Genomic DNA, 21154 nt, shown 5'->3' on the forward strand with positions numbered 1-21154 from the left:
CTTGTTATGCGCTGTCTGAGCCCAAAAGGAGATGACAAGCCAACAATAACTGAAGGTAGTGGCAGAGCGACTACAGATATTGAGAAGACTCCAAATGCAGCTACTCAGAGTAAATTTGCGTTGGAGTTAGGACTTTTAGTCATAATATAATATTCCTTGTTTGAGAACGGGAATTCGATAGAGAATTGTTATCCTTGTTTGGTTGGTGGTTTGGGGCGTGCGAAATTGCATCATTAAGTTTTGATGAACAGTTAAGATTTATTATCCTTCAATTCCCAACCAGATTGGTGCTAGTTAGTTGAACCCTAAATTCATATTCTTCGCCCCACAAAATTCCCATTCTCATCTGACAAAAAGATATTTATAGACTCTTATCTCTAAACTCGCATTCCCTCTCAACAAGTTTGCATGGAGTAAAATCGCACCCAACCAAACGCACCGCTTCTCGGACAATTGAGCCAATATACACAAGTTTGTATGGATTATCAGGTATGCGCAGAAAACCAATACATTTTCCCTAACAGCAGCGAGAGTAAAAATCTTTGCCAGCGTACTTTACAAGGGAGGGTGCGATGGAGGTAGAGATGCCTGCCATTCTAACCATATTTACAAGGTCCAAAGAAATGGATTGCACACATCCCAAACAATCAACAAGGCTGCAAAACAGAAGCGATCCTATGGGTTTCTACCGCCTGAGATTGCCTCCCAACTTCCCGCATCACATGACAGGAAATCCTGATACAGCAGTGAATGGGCACCGGTCCATCGCCTGTTGCCTGTTGCCTGTTGCCTGTTGCGATACAGAAATGGACACGAGGGTTCCAGTTGCTAAGAATAAGGAAGCTTGTTCAAAGCTTCCGCTGCTGAGTGATGGCAGCTATTTCTGCTGAGTGATAGCATCACTGCAGAACTTCTTGAAATTTTGGCACTCATCGGTCAGGAAGTCACTGCAAAATGCGACAGGATCTTAAAACTGGATTCTCCAAAGGCAAACATAGATTGACTACATGTAGACCATAGACTTACTAGATACGTTCAACCATTTCTGCCTGATCCCATCTAGGACTCCAGGGATAGTCATTTATCGGGGGCGACGTAATAGGTGTCCCGTCAGCATTACAGTGCTGCAGGTGAATCAGGAAGGCAGCCGTCATTCCACAGGTCCAAAACACGGAATTTAGAGAGCATACTTTGTAACCATTATAGAAAAGGACTATACGATGAAAAAAACCCATTATTTTCTTAGTAGCATCTAAGTAGTATACCTATGTGGCTCCGTGGCTCTTATCACCAGATTACTACTTAGGCTACTGTCAATCAGATAAAACTATTCCAAACACCCAAGCAAATTATGTGACGAAAAAGGGTTTCAATTTTCAAGGCCTGAATAGCATGTGCAGAGAATTTTCCATGATATGTCAAAACTACATTTTTACTTCTTGAGTTCATTTTCAGAACAACAATCAAACATAACCACAACGGGGGTGACAAGGAATAGAATAAAGCCTGAAACAGATAATGACTACAGTTACAATAAAAGGGGAAATGTTAAAAAAACAGCATCTAGAAGTTTTGAAAAATTCTGAGAAAAATCAGAAGTAGAGGAGAGGGTGAAATACATGCATAAAAATTTTCAAGACCAAACTCAACTTCTTTTTATGAGATATGAAATTGATAGATCTACAAAGAAAGTGTGAAGAAAAAGACAAACAGTGTATGTGCTCTGTTTTTGTTTTTTTGTTTCGCAGTTTGTAGATTCCATTCATATAACAAACTTGAGTTTGGTTTTAAAATTTTATATGCATGTATGTCACCCTCTCCTTTTTTGGGGGGTGGGGGTGGGGAATGGTTGCAATTCCACCGAGAAGTTGGTTTGCACTAAATATTTTCCCACAATAAAGTAAAAAGGTGCTAGCTTCACTAGGCAATTGTATCAAAATTCAATTCTACTGCTCAATCCTATATGCAGAAAGCACTACAACTTACAAAAATGGGACCTATGATCAACCATGTAAATTACAAATACGCCTAACTGGTGAGGAGTCAAATAGTGACCTGAGAACTCTGCAATGTGAGGACAGGTTGCTGCTTTGGGAATTGAAGGGGGATAGCAAAGTGAACCTGCAGCATCACAATGCGTTCCTTGTCACTTGTTAATGAATTGATTCACAATTATAAGGCTAAATGAAAGAATAAAAATGGATGATGCAAATCATTAAAAAAATTTATACAAAGTGTGACATTAAACAGTTCATAATATGCAGAGCCAAGTGGAAATGAAGGAAACATGCTCCACAAACATACAGCTTTTTAATTGTTTCATCATAATAATTGCGGGAAATGCATCAGCACCACCTCATACAGCATTGTGGTGGTGTTCCATGAGAATAAACATTGTTCCCAGATGTGTGACCTGTTTTTCTCTCAGATGCCAGGTTTTGTATTCTTTGATTGTTTCTGCACTAATCTGGTTGGCTTAATGTGCTCACAAATTTAACACAATTTGTATTCACTATGTGCAAAGCAGATGGGAGAACATAATAAATGCATTTTCCTTTTTTCTGACTAACGCCATGGAATAGAAAAGAACAAGAGGGCATAGGTTCGTGTATTCTCTGACATACCAGAAATGTGAAAATTCCTGAAATGGACAGTACTGTAGCTCTCTTGCAAAAAATCTGATGCGCAGATGTATCGTTAGGAAACTTGACTAAATGCACAATTATGTAAGGAAAAAACAATGCCATATAATATACCGGATCAGCCTCTATCGGTCTCCCAAAGGTAGGAGCCAGTGCCTCAATAAAACGTCTTCTGGCACCAATTGAAGCTGATGCTTCAACAACCTTCAGTATAATTAACAAGTTAATGTAAGGAACAAAAAGAACCATTAAGATTATGCAAAGATAATCCCCTACTTCATGGGTTTTCATGATATCGCATAGCCATCAGCTAATTAACAACTAGGTGCCAAACCATGAGAGGGTGGGAGGGGGAGAGAAGCTTAGGCATATCACCAGGCCACTGTCACTGTCCCTCCCTCTCTGTTTAACTAACTAATAGATGCTTTGCTAAATGAAAAGTCCATAGGTTTTGTACAACCAAGCACTTGAAGCATTACAAAGGGTTGAGATGCAAGTGGACAGCAAGGAAAATAGTAGTACAAGACCTATTGTTTTTTCCTGCTTCATTTTTTCTACTGTTTCAGTTTCCCTCACTTTTCGAAAGACTATAGTCAGATCCAAACTTGAAGACACAGATTTTTAGCGCAACTGAAACAGTAAACCCGCAGACATTCTGCAATCCCCATCCCCCCATGCCATATCTTATATGCATGGAATTGACATGAAAATTGCACAAAAAACTCCAAAACAACAACAGCAACACGGCTTACCAGCAGGTTAAGACTTTCTTCTAAGGCAGGAAGATACTCCGCTAAACACCTGCATATGATAGACCAAGGAGAGCTAATCAGTTAAAAGTCATTTTTACTTCTTTTCGAGAAACGGTGTAATAAATGAGGACCAAGGAAATAACAAGTGTGTTATGCATCAAAACATGGTATGCGACAAGATAACACAGAAGACAGGATAATCTTCATTTAGCGGTGTGGCAAGTTGACTTACATCCCGTTTGACCATGGAGGGAGTTTCACATCCTCAACTGAGAAAAGTGATTTCAAATCTGGTGTTGAGATTAGTTTGAGTCGTGGAGCAGAAGGAACAGAAGAGTAACTTGAACTTCTACTGATTGGAAAAATGACCTGCACAAGAAACAGGCAATGTATTTTTCAAGTGCATAATGAAGCTCGTATGTTCTATTCGGTTGCCCAAACTATAGACAGACAAATGAAAAGAGATGGCTATATAAATGCATCAGATGTCTGCCACTATCTGGAAAGTTCTGCTAGAGGTTTCTCAGTTTGTTTGCATGCAAAAATCAAATAAATACTTCTAAATAAACATATGACTGAAATCTCAACTATCTAAAGAGAATACAAAAATGCAGCCATGAAATTGTTATGTGTGAAATCCTGTTTTTCTCAGTTTGTAGTGTGTTGTGGTTAATGCTATGGTGCTCTAGTCAATCTTACATGCAAAAGGTGGAAAATTCAGTGTAACATACAACAACAGTCCACCAAAAATATTCTGAATCTGCCAGTAACAATAATAGAATAATCCTCAGGATCCTACTCTGTGCACATCTTGGTTGGAGAGCATGCAGATTAAGATGTAGCAAGTACCTACTGCCAGATAAAATATGGTCTAGAGGCCTTCTCTGGCATTGCAAAATTTACTCATAATATCACATTTCAACAGGGCCTGGCTAGCTGAGACTTTTCTGGTATAATAATTATCAATGCTACCACTATTACAAAATGTTCATTTCTGCATCCATGGAACCAGTGGCTTTAGAGATTAACCTGTAGATGGATCTTTTGAGGTACTCTCCAAGGACATCCTTGCACCAGTTTGGTAAAGTCGAAGTCTGCGTCCAGAAGTGGTACAGCAAATTTCACCTCATCTGGCTACAAAATACAAGAAATACAGGTTGAGAGTAGATATCAATTTTCATTGAAAAAAGAGGTTGTGGAAACTGGTAAACTTACCCTATCGGCAGAAGGTACCATGCAGACTTCAATACCCTGTTCAATTATAGAGTTTCAAGAAGTCATTATTCATCGAACTTATTCAATAATAAAATTGTGCTAGTTGGAAGAGCAGTTAGTAATAAGTTAGTAAAGCTGCTTAAACTTCAGCACATACTTAAGATCCTTCTGTTTCTCACTCACTACTGAACCATACCATATGAAGGCTGGTTTAAGAATAAAATCTAGACCTTACTTTTAGATATGTAGCGTATTAATCTAAAATCTCAATGCCACTTAATCAGCAAGTGTGGAAATGTGTTACCTCCTTAGAGAGAACTGTACTTAGTTCAAACGTTACTCTTGCATCGTCCACCTTGGCAACCTGCTTCTTGTGGTATTCAACGTACAATTCCCTGCACCAAACAAAATTAGAATGAAACATTATCGAAAGAAAGTTTAGCACCAAAAGTACCAGGAGTATCTCAACATGATTTCTTCACCAACAAGAACATCTCATGGTACCAATTTCTTCCCAACCACATGCCTACCTGACAAACTATAGTTGAAAAACAAAACTGGACAATGCATACATTCATTCAATCCCAACGCAGACAGAAAGCAAAGACACCAACATTGATCCCTAACCCATCTTCATAAACATAGTTAAACCATCTTCCTATGTTTGGGATCCTCAGTACATAGTGCTACTAACCCCCAGCAAGAAACTATGTAATGATGATGACTGATGAGACCATAAACAAAGACAGCTGGAGAAGCAAGAAGAACCTCACCGGAGCTCCTGTACGAGAGCAAGGAGTCCCTTGGGGTCGCGGCAGTCCCAGCATGCCAAGCAGCTCTTATCGCCATTTCCAGCCTCGGCATAATCGACCAGCGGGTGGAACCCCTCGTCGTCCGGCCCGAACACCACGTCGGGCGCCACCTTGGGAGACAGCGCATTGTACACGACATCCCCTGCGGTAGCAGAAATCAGAGCCGTGGAATCCGAGCCCGAACCCTAGAACCATCAACCATCAGAGGCTTCGAGCGAGGGAGGGAGCCTTACAGTGGACGTAGTCGAGGCAGAAGGGGATGGAAAGCGTGAACCGATCGGAGTGGCGGCCGTTGCGGCAGCCGGACCAGATCTGCCCCACCTGCAAGCGAGCGCGAAATGAGACGGGGAGCGGCGAGGCGAGGCGGAGACGAGGGAGAGCTGGGATGGAGAGGATACCCTGATGGGAGGCTTGGAGTGCGAGATGAGGTAGTTGAGCTGCGCGGCGATGAGGGGCGCGAGCGGGGGCGCCGAGGTGGAGGCCGGCGCGGCGGCGTCGGCGGACGGAGACATCGCCGGCGGCTGATGTGGGTGGCGATGAATTCCGGAGGCCTACTCTGACGCAAGCAAACTAAACGCTGGCCTGTCTTTGGGGTTTGGAAGAGGAAAATGGTCAAACAGCTTGCAGGGCTGCATTTTGGGCCTCCATTTTGTTTCAAGAAAATGTACCACTTCATTAGGATTTAGAAAAATAATGCTTTGGCTTCAGCTGGTTTCGACAAACAGAGACATTGTAGCGCAAAGAATGTATTGAAAATTGGGTGAAGCAATTGATATAACGCGCAAATGAAATTGCAACTCCAACAGATTGAGAAAATCAATCCGCTTATCCTATATTCCTGGTTAAAGGGGATTAAGGGGAAAATCCTCCAACAGAATGAGAAAAGAATCATCTTTCACTATAATCTACAACGCTTTTCCATGTAATCGGCCAACTTAAACCCAGTAATGGATGGTACCAGGTAGGCTTCAATCCCCCGTTCACATGCTGACTCTCAAAATCATTTCTCAACCAACAAATTCCGTAAGACATTTTTCTTTACGCCTCTCATCTGGGTACAGCTGCAGTATCTGTTCATAACTCCGTAAGACAATTGAGCTAACTGGGATAGCAGTACGTGGCTAAGAAATCAAGTGCATGGATTCGATCCCTCGATGCCACTGAATGGGCGTAATGCAGCAAGGCATCGCATCACTTCTAAGCTTAACACCGAAACCATTCAGTTTGAAGTTGAATGCGTATTTGATACTATACACACGACAGCTGGATACATCAATCTTCACTACTGAGCTTAAGTTCAAGAAGAAACATTTGTACAAACTACAACATGCCGGCGGCCATGCAACTTGCCTTTTGGACGAACAAGGGATTAACAAGTCTCATCTTGTCCTGGGTATAAACAAAATCACAAATTTACAGATTCCTATGTACAATCTGAAAAAATGGCAGATGAAATCTCCTCGACCAAAACTGCCAGAAATGTTGGCACTGTTAACATCTCCTCCGCGATTCGCTTACTTTTTACAAACTCTATCGGGGTTCTTCTACAGCCAAAGTAGAACAAATGTATCGTCATACTGGGGCAGGTGAATTTTGCAGAGCTGCGAAGTAGTCCTCTTCAACATTCTTCAGTAGATTGTCGCTGCTTAAGCTGATACACCAAGATATGGATCCCTTATCCAAAGGCCAAGGCAACAAAGCTGAAATCAAGGGGAAAGTTTTGCTCAGTTCAAACCATGTCATCTCAAAAAATATATTGCTGCCAAAGTATGCCAGCTCTAACAGCTTATGCAAGTTGTTTCTTATAAAGAAGCCATCAGTGCAAATAAGCTTCTGGTCAGCAAAGTAAACGAAACATGTTTATCTAATAAAATTTCAAGAAAATGGACACTAAATTAGGGCTGTCATTGATTAAGCAATGATTTTTATAACTTTATTAACTGATAAAACACAGAGCTTAGCAAACTTTTTGGTGGCATAAAGTTTTGAGTCCTCGTATATTTTTTTTTACTGTTTGTTTCATGAAAAGGACGCATTAGCAGTCCTCAACAAAAAAGGGACGTACCGACTCAGAGCATGATATATTTTGCAAGAAAATAAAATGAACTAAATGACTAACCTGCAGAATTGTTGGCTCCCTCTTCTGCTGCGTGCAACAAAATTGTCCCAGAAAGAATTGTTATTAGGCCACATAATTCAGAAGCAATACTGCTTAAGCTTTGACCAGCCCAGTCCTGCATTTCATAGTTTCATAATAAGCCCAGTAAGTTGCAAACACAGCCTAGCTCAGCTTAATTAACTAAGCAATTAGGATTAGTTTCTACCTTGAACATAATTCCACTAGCCACTATTGTAAGGGTCGTAAACATCACATAATAAATAGGAGAAACGATGGCTAAATTAAATGTATCCAATGCCTGCAAAAGTAGAAGCAAGTCAACATAATCAGAAACATACTAGACCAAGTAAAAACATACAAGCTTTCTTGATAACTGTCATGAAGACTTAAATAAGCTTGTAGCTTGTTGCCAATAACAAATCTTTTAAATTGTCAATACACTGAAGTGCAAGCTTTAGATGTAATCAAGCAAAATACATTCACAGGTGAAGTAACAGCAATAAGATGCACGCACCTTGTTGAGATAATTTATTTGAGAAACCCCACAGGTAACTGCAACCATAAGAAAAAACCACGTGTATGGATAAGCAGCCTGATTCACTCCATCCAATGTAAGCTTTATGGCAACACCAATGGCTTTGATGCTAACAACCTACAAAGGAAGTAAGGAAAGTTCAGTATCTACATATTCCTGCAGTTAGACATGTGCTCTGGTACTCAAAGCACACTTACCGTTAGTGATCCCATTGAAGAGCAGATACCCAGATATATTAGGATATTAGTCTGACCATATCGACGTTCAAAGAAGAGAACTAGTGTTCCCACGACTAACAATGTAGTCACTGCATATGCTACAAAACCTGCCCATGGTTGACACGACAGTATGAACCATGGAGTAAGTCTTTAAGAAATGCAGCTGCAACTAACAATTATGTGTACAATTAGGTGCAATTACCCACCTGGTTGAGTAGCTAGGTTCCAGATTTCTTCAACAGAGTTAGGCATATGCTCTTCCGGAGCATGCACAACAACAACAACTGAACCTACTATGCATGATACACAGCCAAGGACCCCGAGCTTCTCAAGCCGCTCCTTCAGCACAAAGTGTGCCAACACTGAACTGCCCGATTTCAGAAGGAAAAAAAAATAAAACTGTATGTCAAGCTCAAGCATAGAACATTGTAAGGCAGCATAGACTGTACCAGCTCTGGTATAAAAATTCACCTCACTATTATGCTTAATGCTCCGAGAGGAGTCACGAGTACAGCTGGCGCAAATATGTAAGCAACAAAGTTTGCAACCTCCCCAAGCAGCACTTGCCAAGGTCAACACTAAGGAAATTCAGTTGGATGGTAAAGTTTAAATTCACAGTAAATTTTATGTGGAACGTGCGTACTTGTGGTCATCCCAGCCCACCACAGTGGCTCGGAAAGGTAAGTGTATCCTCCACCACCTGTAACACAGAACAGATGAGCCTGGTAAGCTTAAATTGCAGGACATTTGGCCATGAAAGAAAGAAATCTTTCTGGTAGTAGATTGAAAGAGACTACACGACTCAGCAGAACTCATACTGGCTATATTTCCATAAGGATAGATTGAAACAGGTAAAAAAAACCCAGAGATAATTAACGACCATTCGGCAAAGCAATAGAGGAAATATCGGAGGCAGGAGTATCAAATTAACTCCATCCTGGAAACTCAATAGGCGCCACCTTTGATCACTTCTAGAAGACAGCGACAACCCGACGGCCAAATCGCTCATCGTGCGCACAGCTCTCTGACTTGACTAGGGAAGGCGCACCCTGTCAAGATCTAGAAGCACAGCAGCCGCCCCAATCGCGCTGACATTTTATTTTAAGGTCAAATCAGGCACCGAATTTTCAGGTGGCAATGTAATCGCCCGGATCCAACCTCCATCGCGTCAAACCAGCCCGCTGGAGCTGGATTGACGAGAGCAGCAGGCGGTACAGTTGACTCGTATCGGATGAGGCCGCTGGATTGGGGAAATCAGCCGGTTCAGCCGAGTTGGCTCGAATCAAATCAGAGGAATGGAATGTATGCAGGATCGCAGGTTCAGAACGACAGGGTGGGCTAGGAATGAATTGGTCAATCAGAGGATTCAAGAGGCCTCGGATCCTAGGAAGCGCGGGCAGCAACGCACAGGCTGACAGGCATCGCGCGTAAGAAAGAACAAGAGCATTCTGAAGAAGATTAATAATCTGTGGGGGGGTACCTGCGCGGGCGCCGCACTTGGCGGCGCGAAGGAGGCCGATCTTCTTGAGGATGAAGCTGACGCCGATGAAGGCGCTGGAGGCGACGGCGAGCGCCAGGCCCTTGGCGTTGTCCGACACCTCCGCCATCATCCGCCAGGAGGATGGGGGGGAGCAAACGAATTCCCTCCGTCCCGCCTCCAAAATTTGAAGGGAAGAACAAGGAGGGTTGGCCGGCGCCTGCTGTGGCTTGGTTTTGTCCCCGCCTGGCCGCCGGCTCCCCTCTTCTGTTTCGGCCTTGCCTCCTGGCGAGCGGTCGTGGCCCTTGCTATTCTCCGCGGCCGCCGGCCGGTCGTTTGGTTGGCTGGCGCTGGCTCCTTCCGGGAACCCAACCAGCCAGCCAACCAGCACGAGGGAGGCCAGGCCAGGAAAGCGCACGGGTGTCTCGTTTTCGAATGACGCGCGGGCCAGGATCGCTGGTGGGGCCGGGATGTCAGCTGGCGGACCACACCACCGGCACGACGAAGCTGGATGCCTGGATCCGCGGTGGCGGGGCGTGCATGTGGAGTGGCGACGGCGACGCAGGGATGAAAGTGGTCCGGAAAATGTGTTAACCATTTCCGCTTCTATATTTTTTTTTCAGAAAGGGAGCAAGAACAGGAAGGTTGGATGGAAAAATGAATTTGATATTACGGGATATCAAGAATCGGTAACACAAAACGGGAACATCGATATATGTAACCACTCCAAACAGTTAGCTCAATGCAACAATAGCAACCATGCATAATCCATATACAAACAAATGAATAATACACAACACTCAACAGATGAACATGCATAATCACAACTCACAAATCATAATCAGACAGATCCGGCAACCACCGAGCAAGGCATAATCCGGCAAACACTAAACAGGCAAGTAGATGAACAGAACAGTCAACATCAACATGCATAATCCGGCAGCCACCAGCCCACCCAGGCAAGCCAACAGACTACAGATCACAAGTTCACAACTCACAAAGTCCAAATTAAAAAAAACATGCCACATCATCAACAGGCAAGCCAACAGATCACAAGTTCACAACTCCAGTGCGGTGCCTCCTTTCTCCGGCCGGTGTTTAGATCTGCCGAAGTTGACTGCCATAGCTGCCTGGCCGCTGAGTGTCTGTCCAGCTGGGGGCGGAAGGCGGGTGCGAGGGCGGGCGGCGGGGGCGGAGGGGGACGACTGGCGGGGCGGAGGGTGCGCAACGGGGCGGGGCGGAGGCAGGGCGCCGGGGGTCCGACCAGCTGGGGGGCGGCAGGAACGTGGCAGCGGGAAGCGCCACCGCGCGCCGGGGTGTGAGCAGGAGGACGGGCAGCAGCAACGCAGAGGATCGAGGGGGTGTCTGGTTCCACGGACTAAAGTGTAATCCCTGTCACATTAAATGTTTAGATACTAATTACAAAAATAATTGCACAGATAGAGGCTAATTTGTATTTAGGATTAATAGATTCATCTCGCAAATTAGTCTCCATATGTACAATTAATTTTGTAATTAGTCTATATTTAATACTCCTAATTAGTATCTAAACATTCGATGTGACAGTGACCAAACTTTAGTCCGTGAAACCAAATACCCCCTGAGAAGGAGTGGTCGAGTGGAGCTTGGAGGAGGCAGCGGAAATGGGATAGGGACGGGGGCTAGGGTTTGACGCCGGTTTTGTTCGAGGCACAGCCGCGTGGGGTGGGCAGCGTGGGCTAATGCCTACTTGGTTGGGCCTGTGGAGCGGCCTCGCGGGAGGTTTTCTGGGCTACATGTTGATGTGGGCGAATACGGTAATATTCCTGGCTGAATACGGGAACCATGAATACGGTCGGGAAAAACCCTCTCCTGATTCCGTTCCTATTCCTGCCGAGAATTTCCAGATTTTTTTTCCATTTCCTGTTTTTCTAAAAAAACGATATGCGATCGGTTAATGCGGTATTCTATATCGGTCAGGGCGGGAATTTCCCATCCCATTTTCATCCCTAGACATCCCTAGACGCAGGGATCACACACAACTCAAGCGTCATGCATGATCAGTGAGAACGCCGGCGGTCCTCCCGGCGGCGACCCCGAGCAGACCGGAGATGCTCGGAAGCAACAGCGACGCGCTTGTCCACCTCTACCTGCTGCTTGACCCGACCACATCCTATCCCGGCGGCCGTTCCAACTTTCACACTTGGATTTTGATCCACAACATGACAACAGCGGGTGTTGCCGTGTGTATGGAATCATCTTCCGGAAGGCTGCTCGATCGCCAACTAGAATTTCTTCTTTTCTTTTTCTTTTTTGGGTGCATGAAGGTCCCGGTTGGCGGCAATAATTTAGTTTCCCAAACAAAGATTATGGAGTGAACTAACTGCGAAACAGTATTGTTTTTTCTTGGCTTAGCTTGTTGTAAAAATGGAGAAAAAAATTGACATGTCTGATGAAATCCGGAAGCATTTTTTTTAGAAACCAACGGGACACCTGAACTGACTTTGCATTCCATCAGAGGTGAACACACTTTCTTGAGCAGGCGCTACGCTCGGAGGCAGAAGCAAGTGTATTGCTACAACTCAGCAGTTTTATAGGTCGTTTCATGCAGTGTCATATAGGATTTTTTCTGATGTGGAGGAGAGAGGGTAAGGGAAAAAAAAGATGCGCGAAACAACCACCTCATAAATTCTACTCCATCATTGTACGAGTTGTGGTAGCTATACAACTCATAATATTTCTTTTTTTTCTATGCACAAATTAAGGAACTTATTGTACAGATTGTGTGTTAAGTCGTCTCAAGATTACGTGTCAGTGTATGAGACCGCCTATTAGACAACAACACTGTATTAGGGGAGAGGAATGTGAGAGAGGAACGGATTGACACTAGAATTTTAGGGGCACGGCACGCCAAGAGGGAAACATTTGGTATGCTTTCTTTCTTTTCTCTGGAAAACCATTTTCATTTTGGCACGGCACGCAATGCTTGACCGGCCGGATTTTAAATGAAACAAAGACACGATCGATTTTGAATTTGATGGATCAATTACTAGGGGGTTCGTACGTGTGGTGCGTGCCAGTACTACACGGGCGGCGGGTCAATTATCCCAGCTAGCTCATCTCTTTTTTATTTTATCTGTTTGTTTCTTCAAATATTTTCTTTTTCCTTTTAAATAAATTTGTTTGTTCGAGTGTTGAATTCATCCTCTCTTTTCCCGTCAGACTAGCAGCGAGGTACGGCACTGTCCAGATTTTGACGCTGTACTGTTTCGGTTTACTTTGAAACAGAGGGTCTGTTTAGTTGCCCGATTTTGGACAACCAAAATGACTGCGCCAGCACTGTAGCATACTATAGCGTTTCGTTTGTATTTGCGAATTATTGTCCAAATATTGACTAATTAGGCTCAAAAGATTCGTTTCGCAAAGTACAACCAAACTGTGCAATTAGTTTTTGATTTCGTCTACATTCAGTACTTCATGCATGTACCGTAAATTTGATGTGATGGGGAATCTTCTTTTTGCATAGTGTCAAAGTTGGGATTTTAGGGTAACGCCAGAGAAAGGATATAGAGTCTATTACAACCAGCATCCATGACCATAAACCTTTGGGACACTTGAAACTGCAGAGTGCATGTACGTCTTTAAACACACCGTCCAAATCGCACAAACTCAAATGCACTGCGCTACTTAACGTTAGGATGACAACATAGACTTGTTATCTATTCCCTTCTTCTTCCCAAATTATAGCGGTTTAGCTTCCAGATTCATAACTTCCCATCATCAAATTTTGATTTTGCACATTTCAAATTTATGTCTAGTGGAAGATCAAGTAAGAAGTTGGACGATGAATTGATGCGGTTGCGTTTCTTATTCACAAATGATGAAATAACCTAATTTGACTCGTGCGGCTCAATAGTATTATTGTTTTTATGCAGAAGATGTGCTCGTCAAAAGCGAGATACCGGTGTTGCCCAATATTATAGCAACGCTCATAGGGATAGTGTTTGCCTGTGTATACTCATGAGGGCACATATACAGTACATCATAATCTATATGTACTTACTTTTTAAAAATGCTTTTAATGACTTAGAGTTGTTTGCTATGCTTTGCGCCGGAATAACGAGGATGGAGTCCTGTGCTATTAGCCTATGGAGAAAAGCGTAGGGCGGCACGCCAAACACCGGACGCACGTGTGTTTTTGATCGGAAAAAAAAGAGAGGCACGCTGTAGGAGGTCAAAGTTTACGGTTTTTAATTTTAGCAAGCCAAATCCAATTCCAGCAGTGCTACTCCCTCCATTCTTAAATATATAATGTTGTTGACTTTTTACTTCAACTTTGACCATCAATATCGAGTTACTTAACTAAACTAAACTATGTATCATTATGTCTATTATCAAATGTACTTTAGATTTAACTTGTAAGTTTATCTATTTGTAAAAATATTTGTAGAAAAGATGAATAGTACGAATAAAAGAGTTAACGGTATCATATATCTAAGAATGGAGGAAGGAAGTAACATTTTTTATGAAGAGGACTGCCGGTCAAACCTGCCATTACAATTTACAAAAGCCACAGTAAAAAAATGCCCATCCTACGTAGCACACGGAAAAGGCTTCGAACTCAGAACTCAGAAGTCCCCTAAAAACTGTTTTTGTACAAGGGAATGGAGAGAAGAGAAAGATACTAGGGAGGACAAGGGAAAAGAGATCGGTGGACGGAGGACGACGAGACGAGATGAGGAGAAATTGACAAGGAGAGAGGAGGACGACGACGACAGGCTGACAAGGGAACGCGACGAACGAGTCAAAGGTTGCCTACGGCGAAGACCACCATGGAGAGGGAGATGAGACGGGACAGACAGACAGGAGGGGACGGGGGCACACCACACGCCACGCCACCACGGGCGCGCCATGGAACAAAAGCAACCCGGCCGGCGAGGACCAGACGACCAGCCCAACCCCAAACCCGAACCAACCCCGCCGTCTCCATTTCACTCCTCCTCCCTCTCCCTCCCTCTCCTCCGTTCCAATTCGGTTGCGACTTCAAACCTGCGACCCCACCAACCAACTCTCCCCTGCCGTGCCGTGCCTGCCCGCGCACGCCCCCGCGCCGAGCTTGCCCCGCCGACCCCGACGACGAGGAGCTGAGCGAGCGAGTTGCACGCCGCTTCTGGTCTGAGATACCTATCTGTCTGCCTGACTGATTACCCGGCCGCCCGGCGGTGAGTTCGGCTTCAGCCATATCATATGGGGTGCGTCTGCTCGAGGCGGTTCCCCGAGGAACCGGCGCCGCCGCGGACGCTCGCCGGCGCCTACACCGCGCGCCGCGGCCGGTACGGGCCCGGGGACTTCGACTCCGGCGAGCTCGCCATCCCGCCACCCAAGCCGCCCCCGTCCCACAAGGTATATACTTCGATTATTGCTTACTACTCTGCCCTCCTCCTCTCACGAGTCATGCATGCCGGCCGCCTCTCTCTCTCTCTCTCTCTCTCTCTCTCTCTCTCTCTCTCTCTCTCTCTCCCTGTACCTCCATCCTCTTCCCCGCCGCTTCACGGTGCACCACCCGCCCGCCGTTGATCTCGCGCGCGCCTGGGATCCAGCTGTGCTACTACCGCTTCGAATTCCGTCAACCTCGCGGGGAAGAGCATGACGTCACGCCGGGGGTTGCTTGCGCGGAGTGTTCTGATCTTGTTGGCTGACCAGTTCTTCGTCTGAGTTCTCAACCAACCAACTGACGCGAAACACGCGTTACTTCCCGGAAACAAGGCTCTCCCTCGAAATTAGCGGAAGCACAAGTCTGCTTAACAAGTTGCTGCCTTCGCCGTCTTAGTTGCCGTGATCAGAGGGTACGTGATTGATTGGTACTCGTCGCTGCGGAGCTGAAGCTGTTTCCTGCTCTACCCTGCCATGGCCGCTGCGCAAGTTCTATCTGCCGGTGGAGCTCTTCACTACGGTTGCTTTTTTTCATCAAAGCAGAACACCGTTCGGAGATTGCTTGAGGCGAGGCGCCGGATGTATCAGGCTATTTTTCAGTATCTGATGATGCAAAATCTGCATGTGCTCGTTTAGGCAGGGCAGGGAAAGGAGAGGGAAACGCCAACAAAAAAAAAAAAGTGCACAAATCTGCATGTCGGCATACTATGTGAAGTCAAGCTTGGCGGCCTGCCTTTTGCATTTTTTTAAGCTTTCTCCTAGGATGATTCTCCGACTCCCTTCTGATGAGTGAAGGACAGCCGTGCTTAACCTTACATTCAGGTTGCTGTCACCAAAGTCTACCCTCTGGACCGGTCAAGCCTATGACCCGAAATGGAGCTTGTATCTTCATGGCTGCTGACCGCGTTGTTCTTCGCGCTACTTATGGAATCTGACAAGTTATACCTCTTACTCTTGCGAAGGCATGAACTTGGCAGCTTTGATTCGCAGTTAGGAGAAAGGTCTGCATGTGCAAGGAATTTGTCAAACTGCAGACTGTGTGACAAGGGAAAACAGTCTTTACTGCATGTTACTGTCAGGATATTGGGAGGGAGATTTTGATAAGCAATGACCAGGCGAATTAGCTTGACTAAAATCTCATAGTTGGAGATGTCAAAAACAAGAGCAGCCAGCTAAGGGAATTCACTGTTATTGGTTGTCTGTGGGCACATTTCTGTTATCTGCTAGCATTCCCTGTCTACTACTCTACTCTGGTCTGCCCGGTTACCATCAAAAGGATAATTAATCTTCTATTCCACATTAAACTCAGAATAGTAATGGAATAGCTTTGAATGAGTGGAATCTCCTCTTATATCTTGATATATCCGGTTCATTCAATACTTCATGTTTCCATTGAGTTGCATTTGATAAGTAGTGTTATTTCATAGTTTTGAACATTTCAGACCAAAACTAAGAGATTATTACATGAGAACATAGCAGTAGGTTTTTCACATGAACTCTGACATACTAAGTTCTGCCAGGTATCAGAAACAGGTACATTCTTGGGAAGAGCTAGCATTGCTGGTCTGGAAAAGGCTGTTGAGGTGTTAGATACCCTCGGGAGCAGCATGACAAGTTTGAATCATGGCAGTGGCTTTCTCTCTGGGGGAACGAATCGTGGAAATAAAGTCTGTATTTTAGCATTTGAAGTCGCAAATACAATAGCTAAAGCTTCTGGTTTGTGGAGGTCATGCTCTGATGAGAGTATTAAAGAGCTCAAGGGAGAAATTTTGCACTCAGATGGAGTGCGAATATTGGTTTCCTCAAATACCAGTGAGCTGTTGCATATAGCTGCTATTGATAAAAGGTATGACTATGATTTGAAGTTGCTTTGAAAAATTTTGGTTGATATTGTCAAAATTGTGGCTGACATGAACTTGAAAAATGGAATCCAACAGGGAAGAACTTGCTGTCTTTTCAAGAGAAGTCATACGGTTTGGCGACCTCTGTAAAGATCCTATCTGGCATAACTTGGGACGATATTTCAACAAGTATGCCCCTGAAAAGTATGCTTGCCATTTGAGATGTTGCTGTCTACAATCATATTAGCACTTTATGTTCTCTGAATTACTTTGACATGCAGGTTAACAACAGATAATACGCATCAGGATCATTCAAAGGAGAGTATGGAGGCTACTGTCCAGTATTTGATTAATTTGGCGCAAAACACTTCTGTATGTATGCTGTAAAGAATTCTTATATTTTTGCTTTCAGCGTCGTGATTTGTGTACTTGGAGGTGCTTGAACTTTAATAATTCTTCTTATTTTTATAGAGTCAAAGGGTTATACTGTTGTTTTAGATATCCACCATTTGATTTATTGATTAACTTAATCTTCCCTGGGTCCTCAAACTCAACCTAGAAATACAGTTTTGAGAGTGGTGGTACCATCATGCTATTTTTGTCAACGATACACTGTCTGTGAAACTTATGTTTATCAAACAAATAACTGCAGGAGCTCTACCATGAATTGCACGCTCTGGACAGGTTTGAGCAGGATTTTAGAAGGAAATTTCATGAAGAGGAGTCTGTGCCAGCGGCTAGACGAGGTACAATCAGATTGATGCCTTTTCTGAACAGTACCAATAGACGCTACAATGCAAGCTCTAGGCCTTTTCTCATTAACTTGTCTAGAGATAGTGATTTTTACACTTTGTGAACAAAGGCTTGAGTGAAGACATCATAATATTACTAACTGACCAAGCTAATTATCACTGTTTTGCATTAAAACTAAAGGCAAATGAAGCTTATGTTCGTTGAAGTGCAAACATTTTTCCTGGGCCTCTCTTTGATAAAACAATGTGTGTTCTCTGCTATTCCCTCACCTTTTCTGTTCTAAATGAACCAGCTTGTGGCAGCCACTGATAAATAGACTGGTTAACAAGCATTGTCTGACAGAAAGGGTTTACATGGGAAACCATGGAATAAAATCCACATTTTTTGGAGAACAAACTACAAGGAATGTATATGACACTCCTAACCTTTTTTTTTTGAGTGAGATTCTGGAAGGTCCTTAAAATGTGCAGAAGATATAAGCATTCTTTCACAGTATCAGTTGTTATACACTCATGTAGGGATGTACAGAAAGAAACTTCTATCGTGAGTTGTAATTGGCATTTTCCTCCTTTATATTCCAGAGAGCATTATGATATTGCATAGTGAGCTAAAGCGCCAGAGGAAGATTGTGAAAAATCTGAAGAAGAAATCCTTGTGGTCTAAGACTTTGGAAGAGGTAAAATTTCAACCATATTTTGCTTACTTATTTTATTGTTTCTACTATAATGTTGTGTCCCTTAGTCTATATTTGTTAACATTGATAATCTAATGAAACATTGATATGCTAATGAAAAATTTACTTGCCTTCGAGCCTCTTATGCAGAATGCTAACAATGAATTCTCCCGACTGCAGATTGTGGAGAAACTTGTGGATATTGTAATCTTTTTGCATAAACAAATCCGAGATTCATTTAATGAAGCTGGTAAGTAGTACTACAATTATGTTGGTTTTTGTTTATGAAAAATGTATCTAATAATATCCTAACACCTCTGTGAATGAAAAGTTCCTGCAGGAACCGACTTCGATTCCAAGAATACTCAGAACAAAAGGCTAGGTTCCTGTGGTCTGGCTCTACATTATGCTAATATTATCAATCAAATTGAAAATATAGTAAGTTGTTCTGATAAGACATGCAATGTCTATTTGTTTCTTTTTGATGTTCCACTTTCAGTCTTTCACCGTACGTTCTCCTGTTCACCTAGAATATGTTTCCATTACATCGACAAGCCGTGATCTAGCCATTTTTCTTTCCATACCATGAACTACAGTTGTGGACTGTAATGAATATTTTATGGTCTCCTAGCATAATTATATGTCTGTCTCTTAGCAGTAAAGTAATAGTACCAACATCATCGCGCATATGCTGTATCACCAAAGCCTACATTTTCAAACTGGGCCTTCTATTGATTATTCTTCGTTTGTAAAAGCGGAATTACATTCTCAAGCTATTCGTGCGTACACCTATGCAGGTTTCTCGGCCCCTTTCTCTTCCTCCTAGTTCTAGAGACAATTTGTACCATGGTCTGCCAATAACAGTAAAGTCAGCTCTGCGATCACGACTGCAATCATATAACACAGAAGAAGAGGTTTGTCTTGTCATGCAACCTTTCGTAGCTTGAATGTTTTATTACCTTAGTATCCTCCATTGTCCTGCTAATTTTGTTTTAGCCGTTGTTGCGCACTAATAAATTTGCTCCATTGCTGCAGCGTACGGTAGCTCAAATCAAAGCTGAAATGCAGAAAACTCTTCGCTGGCTTCTGCCGATAGCAGAAAATACACTAAGGTGGGTTGAGCTTGTTTCCAATTATTCTGACAAACCAACTTGAATGTAAATTCGTCCTAACAATTCGATCTTTTGATTCATTTGACCAGAGCACACCAAGGGTTTGGATGGGTCGGCGAATGGGCAAACCTTGGGTTAGTATCAAATCGACAATTATCACCGTTCATAAACCATTTGAAATTTCCATCGACAAAATAGCATAACATAATTTGATCACACCACCACATATGACATAACATATACCCTTGTCACAGGAGCGACATGGGCAAGAAATCAGGTTCCCAGCACAGCATCACCCGGATCCAGACGCTGCACCACGCCGACAAGGCCACGACGGAGCACTACATCCTGGAGCTGGTGGTGCTCCTCCACCACCTGGTGGTCCAAGTGAAGAACCGGGGCTACGGGAACAGCAAGTCGACCAAGTACGAGCGTTCCCGATCCAAGGGTGGGCCGACGGACCTGCGGCCGCCGGAGACCCGGCACAACACGTCGCCGGTGAGCGCCGCCAGCGTGGCGTCGAGCCCGCTGTCGGACTGCGAGCGCGCGGCGCTGGCCCGGCTGAGCTTCAGGAGGGCGAGCTACGGTCGGAGCCAGAGCTGCGAGCCCCCACCCGATAGGGCCAGGGGGAGCAGCAAGGCGCACCGGAGCTGGGACTCGTGCCGGAGCCAGGGCAGCTCGCCGGCGAGGGAGCGCGGCAGGGACATGGCCGTGGACCGTGACGCGGCGAGGGACCTTGATGTAATCGATGGCTTGGATTTGGATAGACTGACTTCCTCCTACTCGCACCCGTCATCCCCAACGTTTTGCTAGAGAGATGATGATCATCGTAGGTTCTCCTGATTCTTTTGCTGCTGCTGCTGCTGCTGCTGCTTTGCCCGGCTCATCATCGTATATGTTGTATATGTGTGATTTGTCTATATTTAATTATCGTAGTTTACGTACATATATACATGATTCCGTGTTGTTGGCTTGTTGCCTGCGATCGAGTGGGAATTATATATAAAAGCGAGATCACAGGTGATGTTTGAATTCTTTGAATTTAACGACAATTGTTTTGAACTGTGCAAGACTTTTTTTTTTCTTCAAAGACGATTGCAAGCAAAGACGGTTGCCAATAGTAGCTGAGAGACAAAGACGATTGCTTCTGAAGCTACAAGTATTTGCCGTGCCGGACCTGAAATATCCATCGCTCATTGCTTGTTCAGACACAACGAAGGGTGGGCCCGAGTTTATATCCACTAACATCCTTCTAGATGGGGGGAAATAAAGAAGACTTCATATCCACAAATATCCTTCTAGAGGAGGGAAAGAAAAAATTTTATATCCACAGAAATAGAGTATCTTCACAGATCTCTGCGATCCTATCCCAATCCAATCCAGCACTGTTGGTTTCCCGGCGCGGCTCCGTCCGCGGCGAAAGGGACCCGCATGCGCGCGGTGCACCGCACCGGCTTCCAGCCCGCCGTCGCCGTCGCCGACGTCGCGGCCGCGAGTGGTCGGCATATTTAATTCGCCCGCAGCATGGCTTCCTCTGAATAATACACTGCAGGGGGGGGGGGGGGGGGGTGAGGGGAAGCCGTGATCTAGCGT

At 44.3% G+C, this 21154-nt stretch overlaps 3 protein-coding genes across 6 annotated transcripts; 1 reads left to right on the forward strand and 2 right to left on the reverse strand.

Moving 5' to 3' along the window:
• Nucleotides 1-453: 453 nt before the first annotated feature.
• LOC101758790 (BRISC and BRCA1-A complex member 2) lies at nt 454-6029 on the reverse strand. The gene is made up of 13 exons (XM_004966400.2): nt 5820-6029; nt 5655-5742; nt 5383-5563; nt 4914-5004; nt 4610-4645; nt 4424-4528; nt 3627-3763; nt 3395-3443; nt 2757-2846; nt 2625-2678; nt 2056-2121; nt 1027-1124; nt 454-947 (listed from the first exon to the last, which is right to left on the reverse strand). The coding sequence occupies exons 1-13, from the start codon at nt 5931-5933 to the stop codon at nt 878-880; spliced, it is 1179 nt and encodes a 392-aa protein (XP_004966457.1). The 5' UTR covers nt 5934-6029; the 3' UTR covers nt 454-877.
• A 638-nt stretch (nt 6030-6667) lies between these two features.
• LOC101759473 (probable magnesium transporter NIPA6) lies at nt 6668-10281 on the reverse strand. The gene is made up of 9 exons (XM_004966401.4): nt 9774-10281; nt 8937-8993; nt 8765-8855; nt 8500-8660; nt 8273-8400; nt 8055-8192; nt 7746-7838; nt 7541-7655; nt 6668-7121 (listed from the first exon to the last, which is right to left on the reverse strand). The coding sequence occupies exons 1-9, from the start codon at nt 9901-9903 to the stop codon at nt 6994-6996; spliced, it is 1041 nt and encodes a 346-aa protein (XP_004966458.1). The 5' UTR covers nt 9904-10281; the 3' UTR covers nt 6668-6993.
• Nucleotides 10282-14619: 4338 nt separating this feature from the next.
• LOC101760138 lies at nt 14620-20613 on the forward strand. 4 transcript variants are annotated; one of them, XM_022826044.1, is made up of 12 exons: nt 14620-15152; nt 16703-17028; nt 17120-17212; nt 17305-17395; nt 17676-17769; nt 18358-18452; nt 18630-18699; nt 18790-18887; nt 19247-19363; nt 19485-19561; nt 19651-19695; nt 19816-20613. In XM_022826044.1, exons 1-12 carry the CDS (start codon nt 14997-14999, stop codon nt 20372-20374), a joined length of 1821 nt encoding a protein of 606 aa, XP_022681779.1. In that variant the 5' UTR covers nt 14620-14996; the 3' UTR covers nt 20375-20613. The 4 variants fall into 4 exon arrangements, with proteins under 4 accessions (XP_022681779.1, XP_004966463.1, XP_004966464.1 ...); XM_004966406.2 differs by having other exon boundaries at nt 14621-15152; nt 17120-17227; nt 18781-18887; XM_004966407.2 differs by having other exon boundaries at nt 14621-15152; nt 17120-17227.
• The last annotated feature ends 541 nt before the right edge of the window (nt 20614-21154 follow it).

This window comes from Setaria italica, chromosome IV (genome assembly GCF_000263155.2).
Source record: "Setaria italica strain Yugu1 chromosome IV, Setaria_italica_v2.0, whole genome shotgun sequence".
Classification (NCBI taxonomy): Eukaryota; Viridiplantae; Streptophyta; class Magnoliopsida; order Poales; family Poaceae; genus Setaria; species Setaria italica.

What these genes read in the sequence shown, in the direction of transcription:
- LOC101758790 (XM_004966400.2), bottom strand. Translation starts at nt 5,933, where the DNA reads ATGTCTCCGTCCGCCGACGCCGCCGCGCCGGCCTCCACCTCGGCGCCC. An exon ending in AAGAAAGTCTTAACCTGCTG is followed by an intron (nt 2,847 to 3,394) that starts GTAAGCCGTGTT and finishes ATTATACTGAAG; the next exon opens with GTTGTTGAAGCATCAGCTTC. An exon ending in GACCGATAGAGGCTGATCCG is followed by an intron (nt 2,679 to 2,756) that starts GTATATTATATG and finishes TCTGCGCATCAG; the next exon opens with ATTTTTTGCAAGAGAGCTAC.
- LOC101759473 (XM_004966401.4), bottom strand. Translation starts at nt 9,903, where the DNA reads ATGATGGCGGAGGTGTCGGACAACGCCAAGGGCCTGGCGCTCGCCGTC. An exon ending in AAATAAATTATCTCAACAAG is followed by an intron (nt 7,839 to 8,054) that starts GTGCGTGCATCT and finishes CTACTTTTGCAG; the next exon opens with GCATTGGATACATTTAATTT. An exon ending in GGGAGCCAACAATTCTGCAG is followed by an intron (nt 7,122 to 7,540) that starts GTTAGTCATTTA and finishes CCTTGATTTCAG; the next exon opens with CTTTGTTGCCTTGGCCTTTG.
- LOC101760138 (XM_004966406.2), top strand. Translation starts at nt 14,997, where the DNA reads ATGGGGTGCGTCTGCTCGAGGCGGTTCCCCGAGGAACCGGCGCCGCCG. An exon ending in TGTGCCAGCGGCTAGACGAG is followed by an intron (nt 17,770 to 18,357) that starts GTACAATCAGAT and finishes TTTATATTCCAG; the next exon opens with AGAGCATTATGATATTGCAT. An exon ending in GGTCTAAGACTTTGGAAGAG is followed by an intron (nt 18,453 to 18,629) that starts GTAAAATTTCAA and finishes TCCCGACTGCAG; the next exon opens with ATTGTGGAGAAACTTGTGGA.